The sequence below is a fragment of the Protopterus annectens genome, chromosome 11.part0 (assembly GCF_019279795.1).
Source record: "Protopterus annectens isolate FY-2018-M chromosome 11.part0, PAN1.0, whole genome shotgun sequence".
Taxonomy (NCBI): Eukaryota; Metazoa; Chordata; order Ceratodontiformes; family Protopteridae; genus Protopterus; species Protopterus annectens.
The window spans coordinates 1373838669-1373856267 of NC_056745.1; the positions used below are offsets into that span (position 1 = coordinate 1373838669).

Sequence of the window (17599 nt, forward strand, 5' to 3'; positions counted from 1 at the left end):
AGGCCATTGACGAGGGGAAGGTGGTCCACACAGCCTACCTGGACCTCGCAAAAGCCTTCGATACAATACCCCACTCGGGCATTATAGATAAGCTCACCAGCTTAAATATAAACCCCTATGTCAGTAGATGGATTGCAAACTGGCTCAAGGACAGAACCCACATGGTTCGAATTGCTGGAGCCATGTCAGGCTCCAAACCAGTTACAAGTGGTGTCCCACAAGGCTCAGTCCTGGGACCTCTCTTGTTCGGTATATATTTCTCGGAGGTACAGGCCAACACGGAAGGACTGTGGCTGACCAAGTTCGCAGATAACTGCAAACTAGGCGCCATAATCGACTCTCCAGCCGACACAAGCATCCTCCAAAAGGGCCTCATAGAAACAGACAACTGGTGCCAGAGCCATGGCCTCAAGCTAAATGCCAAAAAGTGTATAGTCATCCCTTTGGCAAAAACAAAGTGCCCACAAATTACCACATAGGTGGTAATCCATTAAGTACAGAAGAAGTAATTAGGGACCTGGGGACCCAAGTTGATAGCAATCTCTCATTTGACAACCACGTGGCCAAAGTGGTTAGAAAAACATTTTATATAGCCCACCTAATCGTGAAGGGATTCACATCTAGATCAGGGGACGTCATCGTGCCTCTTTACTCATCCCTCATCAGGCCCATAATTGAGTACAATGCCCCTTTTGGTATGTACCTTACCAGACACCTGCAGCAACTGGAAAGACCCCAAAAGTACCTCACCAAGAGGATCAAAGGGCTCAAACAGATGCCATATGATGCCCGGTTAAAGAAACTCCAGCTCTACTCAGTGGCATACTGCCTGTTCAGAGGAAATCTGTGCCTGACGTATAAAGTCATGTCCAACCTGGAATTAATGGACATGCTGCACCTCAGAAAATCCAAATCCCATCGAGCTACGCGCTCGAGAGACTTGAACCTCAGCACTGAAATAAATAGGACATGCTGGAGGGACAGATTCATAACCCAGAGGCTCCCTTCACTCTGGAATAAAATCCCAGTCCAGGTTAGGCAGAGTCCCTCATTGACTCTCTTCAAGAGGAATCTTGATGAGTGGATGGGAGATCATAGGTTTACCCCAGGTATCACTTCTGTGTCACTGTTAGACAGAGGCACAGTATACTAACCTCGAAAAAGGGCATAGCAAAATAAATTTAAAATGGGTGGCGAAAGCCAAACACATTCTGGCTAGGCTTATAAATGCCCTAGGGCAGATAGCCTAGTATGAACCTATGAACCTATGAACATGGTCACTTTTGATTTTAAATAACGTCTGTAAAAGTTTTTTCTTTCCTTCCCATAATGGGAATGTTTTTATAGCAGATAGCACTTTAAACTTTAAAAATAGGCAATGTTGCCTTAATTTTGAATGTATATAATGACATCATTTTTGTGGCTATCAGTTCATTGGCTTTGAACTTTTTGAAGAAGTTTTAAATTGGGAGACTGGGAGCAAGTTATTTTATTTAGTCTGAAGAAGCTGATACACTAGTGTCAGTGAAAGCGCTTACAAGAATAAAGTGTTGAAGAATCCTTTGCCTGCTTGTTTTTTCATTTACTTTTTTTTAAAGGCCAATATATTAGAATATCACGGATGACAACTAAGAGTGAAGATTTTGAGAATGAATGTAGCAGGTTAAAACAGATGTTTTTAGAAAGAAAATATCCAGAAGATTTGATTAATGAAGTGATGGAAGAAGTGATTGAGGGAAGAAACGATAGATTTAGCCCTATATTAGGGAGAGTATTGGAGAATGAGGAGATAAGGAATGTTAATAAACAAGTAATGGAAGAGAAAAATTACAACAGTGCGTTCATTTTGAATTTCATCCGTGAGTCGGGTTTTGTAAAACAAATAGTGAACAGAAATTGGAAAGTGTTTTCTGAATTCTCAGACTTAAGTATTATGTTTAAGCAGCCCATTATGTTTAGTTATAGGAAGGATAGGAATATTAAAAATATTTTAGAAAAAAGTGTAAGTAGAGGTGAGGTAAATAATAGGAAAAAAGGTACATTTAAATGCGGCAGATGCACACAATGTAGGTTTGTGATGAATAAAGAATGTCACTATTTATTGGGGAGAAACAAATTGTTGTTAAGCAAAACATATGCTAATTGTGAAACTAGAGGAATAGTGTATTTAGCTGAATGTAAAGAGAGTTCCTCTTTTTATGTGGGAAAGACGGGCATTTAGAAGACGTATTTATGAACATATGTATGAGATCCGTAAGCAGGATTTGAACAATGCCCTATACAAACATAGCACAGTATGTAAAGAGGCTAATTTTATGTTTTTTGTGCTTGAAGTAATCCCACATAATATTAGGGGAGGTGACTGGGAAAATAGAATAGAAGTGAGGGAATTATACTGGCAAATGATCTTGGAGGCTTGCAGGACACCAGGGCTGAATGAATATATGTCTATGGTGCCTGTATTGAAATTAAGAGCCACAAGACTTTGATTTTACAATTGGTGCAAGTTCACCACTTGTTGGTAGTAATTTTCTTTTATAGTAGATGGTTCTATGTCTCATTTTATTTATTTCATATACAAACAATGGTAGTTTTAGTGAATAAAATATGTGTTATTTAATTTTACCACATGGTGGAGCTCTGTCACTATTTTACAGAATATTTCCTGATAGGTGTTTTTAAAACATATAGTTATTGGATTGATGGTTTTATGTTAAGATGGCAATAATTGTGTTTTTATTAATTAAGGTTTTAATAGGAATGATTATTTATGTTTGATGCAATCATTTTTTTAAAATAATATGCTTTTAAAGCTTCCTTTGTGATAGCCCTTTAGTAAGTAACTATGTATGGGGTCAAGTGATTGGATAATTGGTTTAGGGAAGTTTATATAATAAGGGGGTTGTGATTAATGATGTGTTTTGCTGATGAAGTTACATGGTTGACAAAAAAACGCGGTGAACAAGTTAAGTGTTTATTTTTGATATGTGTTTTTATTTAATAAAGTCGAAGTTCGTTATATTGGTGGCTCCAGGTGCTTTGCTTTACATTGTTCGTTGGTTACAGTTGCGGTGCCTTATTCCTCTAATTTTTGGTTGTTGTAGATTCTGTAGAAACCACATTGTATATTGTGTGACCTAATTACCTTCAATATTTTTGAGAGAAAATGAAGTAGAAAAGTGTAAAAAAATGTAGAAACTATAGTCTCCTTTATTAAGATTTGTACATAAAATGATTAGGAATAACCATTCTCAATCCTTGCAGGCATTCAAAATGCAGATAAAAATGAATTAAAGAAGATTGCATCTGATTATCCTGAGGAGCGTGTGCTTTATGTGGACGAATTTGCCTTTCTCAATAACATATTACCCAAAGTATCCAGAAGGGTCTGTTTTGCTGCAGCAGAACCCCCAAGACCAATTAAAAAGGCATCAAAAGGTATTTTACAGTTATTTATATTCAGGATTTGCATGTGATTTCAGATCATTGTATTTGTATTGTTGCCATGACTATATTACATATTTTCATAAACTTATAATTTTTGCAATTGTGTCTTTTTATAGGCATTTTTTATAAACTATTATTCTTAAGGAATCCTTAATTGTCATATTGTATATTACAATCATGAAACAGCTTTTCATAAAGTTACCAATGCTATGTTTGTCCAGATACTTTAATTATCTTTTTCAACTTCTGTTATCATTTAATAAAATAATAAGCTGTTTTTTAAGGAAAACTAAGACACATTTAGATGCAGAATATCAGAGCATCTATGGGATATAAGAATAAAGGAAGCTTCCACTGGTTTGTTCTTGCATGCTCAGGAAAAGCCTCCAGTTGAAGAAGTACTTTTTCAAACAATGTCATTATATGTTAACTAATATATAAAAGAGAAATCACTTTACTGGTTTATTTTTAATGGACTAATGAAGGATCTGTAGCCCCACAAGTTTCCTGTTTGCATTAATTAAATATTTTTTATAGTACTTGGGATATTTGGCATTTATTATGTTACTTTATGTCATGTGTATGACATATTGGGCAGAAGTCTAGTTTATTCTTTGTCATTTTTCTGCTTCATTTACATAACAATTGTAGGATACATATAAAATAATTACCCATTTTAAACTTCAGAGCATAGTTTTCTCAGAAACCACGGCATAGCAGCTTCATATCTATTCAATTTTCATTTACTTCTTCAAAAATGTCTGTAACATACAAGTTACAAAACATATTCAAAGAGTCTTAGCAACTATCATTTAAAACATCCTTCTCAACAATCTTGCTTGATAAAACTCAGAGAAAAAAAAAAATTAAGTCAGAACAATATGTTAAAAAACTATATACATAAATTTTGTAAGCCAAGAGGTAGGAGGGACTAATTCAATTCCATCTCCTTGGTTGGTCTTAATGTCTGGGCCTCCATTTTGCTTACCCAGTTATTGACCTATTCTTTTATAGGGTCCTACAGAATCATGCTTAAGTGTGTACAAAAATCCATTTGAGATGCAAAAGACTTCCCAGCCATGCAACGTGTTAACTAAACTTCTCCCTTTGTGTACACTGTGTTTCTTATGTTCCTTTTCCTTCACGTATCTCATCATTTGTACTGTCTCCTGAAATACTGGCCTATCTTTCTTTTCCCATTTTTTGTTATAGCCTTCTCTGCTATTGAAAGTAGTAAATAAGTCAATGTTTGACTATGTTTGGGAAGTTTAGTTTTACTCCACCTCATAATGAATACTATAATTTCAGATGTATTTTGTCAAATATAGAGTACCGCAGCCTTCCCTAACTCATCTGTAAAGGGATATAGAGTCTAACATTCACAGAATGCATATGCCAAATCCCCTTTGCTGTTCCCTTCACACCATCAATGGAATCTGCCCATATATGCAAACATTTTCCAGTCTTCAGGTATATAAATGCACCTGTGTAGGCACTTCCAGGCAAATATTCTAAAGTTTCTGGATTTTGTTGCATATCTAGGGAGCTGACATACTTTTTTCCATTCCTGCTAAAATAAGAACGACACAAGTAATTTCCCAATTTGTGTCTCTTCCTGTCACTAAGTTTCATGTGTCTTTCTTGTAACACCTTATATACTCTGTTAATTACTTTCATCTTTTTTGCTTTTTCTGTCCATGCTTCGATCATAAATTTAACCAGCAAAGGTTTTGGTTGGAATTCTCTACATTTAAGTAACTACTGAATAATTTTTGGGATTACAGTACCTTTTACTGTCAGTTAACTTATTCATAATGGCATGTTAAGAAATGAGTAAAGTCCTTTTTGTTTCCTTTTTGCTCATTTACAAAAAGTATATTATCTGTTTATTTAAAACTTTAGACAGATGTGCATGCTGAACACAATTTAAAATTACACTACCGTTTTACTGTATTTCCCTTTAAAATGATACATTTCTTAAAATGTTAATAAGAATGATTTTCTTTGCTGAATTGGGCACAGGTAAAAGGCATGCACAGCAAAAAGCAGTCATTTGTTATATGCATTTTCAGATGATTAATGACCATTATTTTCTGAAAAAAAATCACAACTTGAAAAATTATTTTGGTTTAATATGACTACTGCTGCTATAACTCAAAAATATTTGAAATAATTCTTAAATTGTGATGTTGCAAAAGAACAGGAAAACATTAGCTAATAGCTACAGCTACACATAACTGTTCTGTAATACACGGAATACTGCAGTTATGCTCCAAAATCTGAAAGGAGAAACCTTTGTTAAGCATCTTTCTGATGTAAGAAAAGTACTTAATAAAGTCACTTAAGCAGATTTCATTTTAAACTCATCTCAAGTCAGAGTATTAACAAAAGACAGCACTGAACAATGTCTGAGTATTTTCTCAGCTTTGAAAGCTGCAATACATTTTGCATTGTCACACAAACAAGAAAAATCTGGCAGAATAAAATGTTTAACAGTTTTTAATCTGTTCATTTATCAGCTGGACAATACTTTTGCACAGTGCCTTTGTGACTGTGATAGGTGTAATACAGCTTTCAGAGTTATAAAACATTTTGCAATCTTACCTCTTTTCAGCTACAGTACCTTAGATGAGCTAATGCACCATGTACTACAGCAAAATGTACTTAAGGTCACCGATCATAGCTATTTGTTAACGTGTCCTTGAAAATGATTAAAAAACTCACCTCAAGAGCTTCAGTTTCTTGAATCCATTTCTCAAGCACATTCTCCAACTGGTTATTACTAGTGACATGATTATAATCCACTGTGTGATTCACGGATTGTTCTTGTTGTAGCTGAAATACTGTTTGACTGCCTTGAGATGTCTACGTCATGAAAGTAGTTCATAGCTTTTTCTTCACAATGACATCAGCAAGCAACATTCATGTATATGTGCAGGTGCTATATATGCTGAAAGAAGTAATTTTCTAATGTACAACAATTTTCTTTTTTTGGCATATAAAATAATCTTTACATTGTAAAGAAATACAAATTAATGGTGGGATTTAATTACATACAGTTGTGACTTTCTTGGTTAATTCACAGTTAAAATAATGTTGGTTTCTGTAGATTTACCTAGCGATTGCACAGCAGTCCATACATTTGTGGTTAAGGTCTGGCACGTTTCGATGTTGCATTGTGATGATACTACAAAAGTACATTTAAACATTATTTATTAGTACTGAGACAAAGGTACTTAATTTTCTTTTACATTATATTCAGGACTTGTATGTTTGTTATTTGTGTGTGTGTGTGTGTGTGTGTGTGTGTGTGTGTGTGTGTGTGTGTGTGTGTGTGTGTGTGTGTGTGTGTTTGTGTGTGTGCGTGTGTGTGTGTGTGTCTCTCTCATTTATCTATCAACCTCTCTATAGGTAGAGAGAGAGAGATAGATAGCTATAAGCTGTTGCTTTAGGAAATGATATAGCCTGCATAGCTGCAAAGCTGTATTAGCCAGTAAGCTCAATCAATTAATAATCCTGAAATGAGATGTATAAAAGAAGGGGTCCTAATACTACAAGTTTAGACAAGCTGACCTTTCATGGAGGGGTGGTTATTTGTCTGGAATAAGGATTCTGGATATAGTAGCAAGTGTAAAGAAAGAATATTTGTGAAGTATTTATGGAAACACTTGGACATCTTCCTGAAAAGGGAATCTAGTGGGACCAGAGGAGAAGAGATTCTTAATGAGATCACATATATGCTGGGGATATAATTTCTATCTCTTGTTGAAGCAAATGGAAATTATTGAACTTTTAGCTGAGAATGACTGCCCGTTTTTCAATTTATAAGGAACTCATCAACTTTGGCACAAAGGTAGTGTTAATACAGGATAGCAGTCTGCATATCTTTCAGTTCAATTTCAGAAAGATTTCTGCAAAACTGATTTTAAGTTTTGGTTCTACAATACAAATGTGTATCTATGGAACACTGGTCTTCAATATGTTTACTAGACCCTGTGTGTGTGCTTGTGTGTGTGTGTGTGTGTGTGTGTGTGTGTGTGTGTGTGTGTGTGTGTGTGTGTGTGTGTGTGTCATCATCATCATCATCAGCCCCCTGTTTCCCATTTTCTACATGGGGTCTGGGAATTGTGTTAACTGTCGCCATCTCTCATGACTCAGTGCCACACTCCTGCCTTCTTTGACTCTCGTGCCTGACTGTCACAGATCTCCTTTCACACAATCCATCCCCTTCTTTGCTGGACATCCTTGTTTCCTCTTACCTTCTTCCTGTCTGTCCAAACCATCAAAATCTGTTCTCTTTGATCTTTTCTGCAACTGGAGCTACTGTGGCTTCTGCTCTTAGTCCTCATTTCTTTGTCTGTCCCACAGGGTGCATTCTACCACCCTTCTCAGACACTTCATTTGCATCACCTCTAACTTCTTCAACTGTTTTGCCTTTACTACACAAGTTTCTGTACCATACAGTAGTACTCGTCGCACCACTGTCTTGTACACTTTACTTTTTAGCTTCTTTGGCATTCTTCTGTCATGTACTACACCTGATAGTCTATGCCAGTTGGCTGCAGCTCCTCTGATTCTAGCTTTGACCCCTCTTTCTCTCTCTCTCTCTCTCTGTCTACTTCTTCCCATCAATCAATCAGTGTTTCATCAACCTCTGGATCATCCACTGGCTCACAGATACAATGCAAGACATCAACATAAGGGAAGCTACCTCCACAAAAAGGGCAGTCAGCAGTGGAGTCCCCAGGACTCAGTGCTTGGATATCTCCTGTTTGGCATCTATGTCTTGGAAGTTATAGCCAATACTAAAGGAATCTGGCTCACTAAATTTGTGAATGATTGCAAATTGGGTGCAGTTATAGATTCCCCATATAACTTAGCCATTCTGCTCTAAGGGTTGTCCCAAACAAATAATTGGTGCCAGAATCATGGACTAAAATGGAATGGCAAAAATGCTTTAATGTAATCTTTGGTAAATCTCCTCATTCAGGGAACTTACACATTGAGAATATACCCCTAAGTGTTGACCCAGTCATTCTGGAATTAGGAAGTTATGTGGACAGCAACCTAACTTTCAGCTAAGAGGTTTTCACTGTGACCTAGGATGCCCTTCTATATTGAAAAGCTTATTAACATGGGGATAGCTTCTACATCCAAGGCTGTTATCATCTCACTCTATTCAGCCCTGTTAAGACCAGTCATTGTCGGATTGTCCCAAATAAATAATTGGTGCCAAAATCGTGGACTAAAACTGAATGCCAAAAATGCTTTAATCTAATCTTTGGTAAGTCTGCTCATCCAGGGAACTAACACATTGAGAATATACCCCTAAGCGTTGACCCAGTTGTTCTGGACTTAGAAACTAATGTGGACAACAATCTAATGTTTGTCCAAGAAGTGTCCATTGTGACCTAGGAAATCTTTCTATATTGAAAAGCTTATTAACAAGGGGGTTTCTTCTATATCCAGGGATGTCATTGCTCCACTCTATTCAGCCCTCTTAAAACCAGTCATTGAATATAATACCCCCATTTGCATGTATCTGTCCAGACATGCAAAAGCTGAAATGCCCACAGAGATACCTTACAAAAAGGACACTCAGCTTAAAAATTTGACATACATGGACTATCTCAAAACCCTATCGCTTTACTCGGTCTCTTAAAGACTGTTAAGAGGTGACTTGTGTCTGGCATACAAGGTGTCCTCTGACCCATGCCTGATAGACCTATTGAACATCAGCAAATGCTGGGATCCAAACTTCCCCTACAACATCAACAGAATGGTGTGGAGAGGCAGGTATATCCCAAAGAGGATACCACTGCTCTGGAACAGACTCCTCATCTGTATGAAACAAAACTCATCCCTGTCTGTATTCAAGCATAAGTTGGATCCATGGAAGGAGAATATGAAATTTACCCCAGGGCTGCACCCTACTGTACTAATACACAGAGTCAGCTAATAAATGATATATACCACACTTGGGGCCTCATAAATATTTATAATGTCATCTCAGTTATTATCACTCTGTGCAATATGAATCTAGTCTATGAGGGGATAGGGGTAATGAAATACCATTAAGGTAGGGGAAAATGAATGGCCCACACAGGCAGATAGCCTACTACTAATCTATGAACCCATAAATGAAGCAAATGTAGCTCTCAAAAATGTGTCTGTATGAATGAATTGTTTGTTAATGGCTACAGGACAGCTGTAACTTGTTTGCCTGTTTCTTCACTTATCAAAGTTTAAAAGCCCAAGAGCTACATGGATAAATAAGTGAAGATAGATAAACAGACATAGAGACATATAAATAGGTAATAGATAGATAGATAGATAGGTAGATAGATAGACAGATAGATAGATAGATGCTTTCACATTGATAGCTATAGGTGTAGATAAAGATAAGGGTACTGATATTTTGGGCAGGACAAGGACGAAGACCATTAATCCAATATTTTAATAGTTAGTGCATGTAAGTCTGTTTTGTCTTAATGTATCTCATCATGTTCTCATAATAACTGACCAGACAACTGAGGAATGTAATAGACAAATGTATATGCATTAGTGTTCCTGAATAGATGTACTAACACCAATATCAGTTAAAATGGCCTTAAATGAAAACTTCAGGAGTACCATTTTAATTCTATGCACATTTGTCTTTGTGCTGCAGTGGAACAAAAGCGTGGTCCTCAGGATTTGATTGTCAGTGAGGAACGTTACAATTCTCTCAGACTGACTTGGACACCAGCTACAGGTGCTGTCACTGGATACAGCATAGTTCTAAATGCGCTCTCTGCTAATGGGAAACCAGAACCACGGGATGAAAGAGAAGTAAGTACAAAATGTAACAACGTATGTACAAACTGTAACAATGTATGTCACCAGTACATGAATGCCAGACTCACAAGCAGCCTGTCACAGGTAAAATACATATCCTAGGGCTTCTTTTTTTCTTTCTTTCTTTTTATCTCAAAGTCAGTTTTATTGTAACAGGAAGCACTATCTCTATGCTCCTAGCCTGAAAATGTGCTGGCAAAATTCATATTATTTAACCACCGTTTCATGTACCTTTTATTTATTTACTTCACCATATTTGAGATGCTTTGTCTTTTTAGCCATGTATGAGACTCTAGTTGACTGCAAATGGCATGAAAGTCATAAAAAAATTTATAACCGCTCAGATGAGTGGAAATGCACCAATGACAACTGTGGTGGGGTTTATTGAAAAATGTTTCCTGTTTGCATTTGAATGCAGTGAGTAGGTCCGGTTACAAAGCTGTTGGAATGCAATCTGCTGTTTTTGTGGTAATTTGTGATGAGACAGATCAATAAAGCACAAATCTGAAAGTTTGTCATATGTTTCATCTTGAAAGTAGAAAGTGATTTTAGTGTTTTTAAAGCCATGTCCTCAGACTTAACCTGTGTGATAGAACTTAACCATATTATACTGCAGAAGGGTTTGTGCTGTTATTCAGTTAGAGGATGCAAGATTCCTGACAAATGAAGAAATACTTCAAATAGAACAACTGTGAGGTGGAAATATAATACGGGAATTATTATTGAATGTAAAGTTGGTTAGTAAGGGAAAGTTAACTGTTGTGGATGGGAGGTGGAGAGAACATGTTTACAGAATTATAGGATTATATGCATACATAACTAGCAATGAAAGGGAGAATTTGTTTCATCAGATATTAGACTATGTCCATAAAAATTACAACTGTGATTTAAGGGAAATGTAAAAAGCAGGGAAAGAAGTAAAAAGTACAGGAAATGTTAAAATTTGATAAACTGGCTGTGTGGAACAAAGGTCCATAGACTTGTAGAATTGGCACTTCGATATGACAGTGATTATTTTACTGGAAGGCTTGGGGGTAACAGATGGTGATACAGTTGTGACAATTTTTTCAGGCCATTTAGCAATATGGATGAGGTGATGGAAATAAGGGATTATATTAAAATAGGAAAGGGAATAAAAAAAAGTAAATAAGAAATTATCATAAGAAATTGAAGAGGGGGAAATATTGCAGTTACGGAAGGATAATATAACCATGAAGACCTAACATAAAAATGGGTCTGAATGGTGAATTGAATTCAAAGTAAATATAAAAGGTGTTTTTTTTCCAATGGCAGGGCGATGTTGGAAAGGAAGAGGATGATGAAGTGAAGTACTGGAAAATGAATACAAACGTGTTAGAGAATTTAAATAATAATACAAGAGGGTATTATAATATGGAAAAAGAAATATATAAAATAAATTGACAAAAATATTAAGGAATTACTGTTTACGAAGAGATACTATTTTCAAGGGAGAAGGGAGGAGGCATCTGAATATTTGGGTAAAATAGTAAAGAAGAATATTAGTATAATGAGGAAAATGAAAAATGTAAAAAGACAGGTAAAAAGAACAAAAGAACAAATTATGAATATTGTAGTACAGCATGTGGAAAATATGTATAAGAATAAAAAGAAGGAAAATAAGAGAGAATTGCAATAAAAAAATCCATTATGAGTTAAGGAAGAATTTGAAAAATAAATTATCTACTTCCAATCATTAGCGGACAGGAGTTCCGCTGTGGCGACCCCTAAAAAAAGCCGAAAGACACAACAACAACAACAACATTAGTGAATTAGGTTTATAGGTATATACAAAGCTACCTGCCCTTGAGGGTCATTTTAAGCCCAGCCAGTTTTTTTTTTATGCTCAAAGTAACTTGCCCACTTGGTTACAGACTGGTCTAACCATCCTGTGGTCAATAATTACATGTTACCCCTAATGAGAATAACTGGGATCCTACCATAGATAATCTGAGGGGACACATGTACTACAGGGGATAGTCCTGGGGTGAATTTTCTGTTTCAAGCAGCAAAAAATACCTTTACTGTGGCAAACTGTATCCAATACGAACCATAGAGCCAAACAAAGAAAAAAAGGATAGCAGAAGTGCTCAGTTAAATTCTCCGCACTTTATTTTCAACGACAGCTGTCATTGAAAATAAAGTGGAGGGAATGCAACTGAGTGTTTCTGCTATCCTTTTTTCTTTGTTTGGTACATTTTCTGTTTCCCATCTATAGATCCAAGTTGCATTTGAATATGGATAGGGATAAACTTTGATTTATGTAGATTGGGAGTCTGTTCCAGAGCAGCAGTATTATCTGAGAGATATACCTGTCCATCCAGACCATTCTGTTGATGCTGCAGAAGAGGTTTAGATCCCTAGACTGGGTATGTCTGGTGGCATTTGACTTGCTGATGTGCATTAAATCCATCAGTATTAAGTTGGAGGATGCTTTGCATGCCAGACACAGGTCACCTTTTAACAGTCTGCAGGATACTGACTATTGTAACAAGGCTTTGAGTGAGTCCATGTAGGACATGTTGTTTAGGCCTTTTATCCTTTTACTAAGTTGTTATCTGTGGGTGTTCCAGTTGTTGCATGTGTCTGGACACATCCGTCCCAAAGGAGACATTATAATCAATGATTAGTCTAATGAGGGCTGAGTAATGGGGGACAATGATACCCTAGATCTAGAGAGAATCTCCTTATTTATAAACACATATCTATGTCCAGGGAAGTCATTATATCATTATACTTAAACAGACACATGCAGCAACTGAAATTTCCAGAAAGGTTCCTGACAAAAAGAATGCATGGCATAAACACAATGTCCTACGTGAATCACCTCAAAGCCCTATCTCTATACTCAGTTTCCTACAGACTACTGAGAGGTGATCTGTGCCTGGCATACAAGGCATCCCTGGACCCTGCTTTGACAAACCTGTTGCACATCCACTTAACAAACAGCATCAGAGCTACTAGATCTAAATTTTGCTTGCAGCGTAAATAGAGTATGTTGGAGAGACAGATATATATCTCAGAGAATTCCCTTTCTCTGGAACAAGCTTGCCATCCATGTTGAACTAATTCAAGCTGATGGGACTTCAGTTTAACATTCCATCTGAAGGACAACAAATTCAAGAGTGAAGCACCCCCCTCTCCATACTGCACTGTCTGCAAACCATCTTCCTGGTGTTGGAATAGAGCTCACAGCCTTTTCCACAAAACACAAGTGTGTTGCAATTGACACCACTGTCAATGTTATGTGGAGGTGTTTTCAGCTGCACTGCACTGACATCTCATATCCTGGGACACTAAAGTTCTTTACTTTTTAAAGGCTTTCGTCAAAGGCTGACGTGAATCAAAAAGAAGGGGCATGCCAGTCTAAACCCCTCTCTGAGAGAAATTATTCCTAACTAGACTCCATTTGTATATATCTGCACTGTGGGTTTAATGTTTAATATTTATGTGTTTTTTATAAATCTACGTGAGTACCTAAATTAATTGATCAGGGTAAAAAGAAGTCCTCATGCTACATAGCTGAACTCTTTTTTTCTTCAACAATGAAAAGAACAATATTTTTCCAGCTAGTCTAAATACACTCTACGTATTAGTCTACCGAAAGTGATGGTCATCCATTCTCCAGAAACAAATCTAAGTTAGCTATTGTTATTCATATTTCCTTTGACCAAATTAATCTGTTTGCCCAAACTATGTGTATTATTTTAATGTCAACATTCATGAGTATTAGAGGTATGCAGGAAAGTGTTTCTCTGGGATCCTGGGGATATTTCTTTGCTTCTAGTCATTTATGAGGGAATAAAAAAACTTCTCGGCCTGTAGACTGTTATTGACGAAGTTTAAAATCCTTTGCTATATCTATCTTGTATACAGCTGAGTAATGAGGCGATCTAGCCTTGAAGATTTCTTTTCCTTGATACTATTATCTTGAGTTATGTCACTGCCAACCACCTCCATTCCTACTGTTAGACCAAATGACATCCCCTTACTACCAGATTCCTATATTTTCATTGTTGTTTTCCACATCACAGTAAAAAAGTACATAAGCACTAAACGTGACAGATTTTACTTCAGAACTACTAATCCACCCTATGCCTCTAGCTACATATCACATATATATTCTCAAAAGCTGTAAATTCAGGAAATAGTGTTCACTACAGACAGGGTGGAAATGTAATATTTGAAGATCTGGTATTAATAAGATAATATAATTAATCTGGTATTAATAAGATAATATAATTCCCTCCCATCCTTCAAAACTTTTCTGAAAGACTTCCTTGCCAAAAGCTGGCTCTGTTCTTGCTCAACACCAGGATAAACTATATCCTTAAATGTGGACAAATACCTATTCATACCTTACATCTCCTTACTCTCCCTTCTTCACCCATTTCCTTACTTTTATCAATTTCTCTCCACTGGCTTTCTCTCTAAATATACTATAAGCCTACTTTTCTCTCACTTTGTATTGCAGTTCCTGTTTATATTAATATACTAAGTTATGTTTAATTTCTCTATAAGCTGACTAAAAATTCTCTGACTATTAAATCATTGTCATACAACCTGCATCTATTCTTAACCAATTATTTCATATTACGTCTAATTTAGTACAATTGTTTAAACTGTAATTGTTTTTTGTATTATTTTTAAAGACTGTAAAATTATTGTTCTTATGTTTTGTAATACTTTGGAGCATATCTCCCTGGGCCTCCACTGAAAATTGGCTCCTATCCCATCAGACTTTCCTGGTACTCAAATGTCAGTCAATAAATAATTAAATAATTCCTCAGTTAACATAATATAAGAATAGTATATTAGGGAAAATAAGTTGAAAATATGACAATGACCTAATATAGTAGGGAAAATAAGTGGGAAATATCACAATGACCTAATAGCCACAAAAAACATATGTTCAAGGAGCTTCATGACTAAGAACAAACCTACAACAGCTAATAGACTTAAGCCACCATGGACATAACCTCAGATATGGTTACTATATGTGTTCAAGGCTCCATGTAGGTTACCTATTATATCAGCGAACGCTTAAAATAGCGAATGCTGTTTTATTGACCATTTTAAATCAAAACGCCCAAACACACGGAACAGCGATTTTTTTTCCCAGGGAAAAATAACTGGGCCATTTTCGGGACTTTGCCATTTCCTCCACTGTGGTGCGATCTCGGAGTTGGTATATTTAAATAGAGAGGTTGGTGGGCACAGCCCCCCACATGGGGGGTATAGGGGCTTAGCCCTTCACATTTAATTTTGTGCTTGGGTTTTTTTTTTTTTTTTTTTTTTTAGCAGTGATTTTTTTCCCATGGGAAAAAAAATTGCTGTTCCGTGTGTTTGGCATTTTGCCGTTTTGGTTTTTAAGGGTTGATTATACAGCATTCGCTATTTTAAGCATTTGCTGTTATAATATAGACCCTTCATGTAAACTACAGCTATGCCAATATCCTTAAATAGCAGGATTTTTCTAATTTATCATAACTGGCACATAGTAAGCTTGATGGACAATCTTACTGTATAATTTTACTTTTGAAAAAGTCTATGATCTGGTTGTAAGCAACTCATAGTTCAATCAGCTCAGTGAGATCCATGACTCTTATAAGCTCTTTATTCTAAGCAGACAATATTCAGGACAGATGTTCATAACTTGGAAATCTTAACCCACCAGTGATATTGGAAAAAATTCTCTTTTACCTGATAATACCAGTGATTCATAAAAAAAATGCATCTAAAAATGTGACAGCTGCAAAATCCTTTTATTAGCCAATATAGTAGGAAAATATGAGAAGCAATTGAAGCCTGTATAAAATGGTTATTATGCACAACCAAGATGTGCATTACAAGGAGTTCTAATTGGTTCACACCTTTCAGGACACCATCCAAAAGAAGAATGCAACCATGTATTAAACTGTGAAAACAGAGTGAAAAAACGATCCTTTGTGTTCTTTTTTAAAAAAATATTGCAGATGAGTTAAATCCCTAGCAACCCTCTCCAGTTGTAGAACGCTATATCTGTAAAGTATGATTAAAATGTTCCCATTCTGATTCTGGATCTATATGTTGATTGAGATAAGTATAATATTTCTGTACGTTATTCATTATAGTGACTAGGTTTTACATATTCAGCATTCTCTTTTTTGGCCTACTAAAACAATAATGTATGTTCTGGAGCATTTCCTAAACAATGAAGTGTGTAGTCTCCTCCATGAAGTTTTATGTAGTACTATTATTCTCACCTTTGTCTCCTGTTTGTTGGCTTTTACCTCCCCCCTTCTGTCCTTATCCTTACATCTATAAACTCGCCCTTCATTTTATTTTTACCGTGCTTTTCAATGTATTAAATTATTCTTCATCTGTGAATTAAATAGATTACCCTTCCATCTAACATACCAAGTCATATTATTTATCTGTGTTAGTATAAGCCGTTTTAAACCCATCCATGCTGCAGCCCTTAAAACCACATTCCTGTTATTGCCCAACATGAATTCAAACATTCCATTGCATTTTATTCAGCTTTCAAGAAAGACAAATTGAATACATTAGATAAGGCGGGAAAACATAGCAAATAAGAAAATGGGGAAAGTCAGTCAGACAACAATCAAAGCAGGAGTGGCTATGGGTGCATCCATAGCCAATACATATGTCAACATTGTTGTAGCATGATGGGAACAACATTATATCTATAGAGGTCCATTAGAATTTAATCATAAAATATTATTTGCTTAATGATTTGTCGACAATGTCTTTATAAAATGGGGAAGTACACACCTTCATTTATTACAATTTATTGATTATTTAAATGATTCAACATTTTTTTTAAATTTACACTAGAATATTAACCAAATACTAATCCATACTTTACGTAGTTTCAAGGCATAGTTATGAATCCGTTTATTTGCAAGTAGGTGATGTGAAACACCCTGCTTGTAATGAAAGCGGGGCCTTTAACAATAGTGACATTCAGACTAATTCCCCTCTTTAACTCGACATGGGTTAAACACAGGGGCATTATCTTTGTAAACTGTATGCTTAAGCAACTTACTGCTTTCATTATCTCTTATTTCCTGTAAAAGATTTTACAAAACTAAGAAATAAACAACTGAATTTGCTCCTCTACAGTCTAAAATAAATGTACATTCCATTGCCCAGACTATACCAATAAGTGATTGCAAGAAGTAATCTTGTAGAATGTATTTCTTGTTTTATTCCTTTTTATTTTGTATCCTAATACATCTATGGCTTTCCCCATCCAGAATAGCTTTCTAATCCTACATTAAATTACTACAAA

At 35.9% G+C, this 17599-nt stretch overlaps 1 protein-coding gene across 1 annotated transcript in view; it reads left to right on the top strand.

Moving 5' to 3' along the window:
* Positions 1–17599, top strand: part of LOC122815075 — a 3014144-nt gene that overhangs the window by 112788 nt on the left and 2883757 nt on the right. The window contains exons 5-6 of the mRNA XM_044087319.1: positions 3265–3438; positions 10118–10278. Of these exons, the coding sequence (XP_043943254.1) occupies positions 3265–3438; positions 10118–10278 (335 nt within the window). The remainder of the gene's footprint in view (positions 1–3264; positions 3439–10117; positions 10279–17599) is intronic.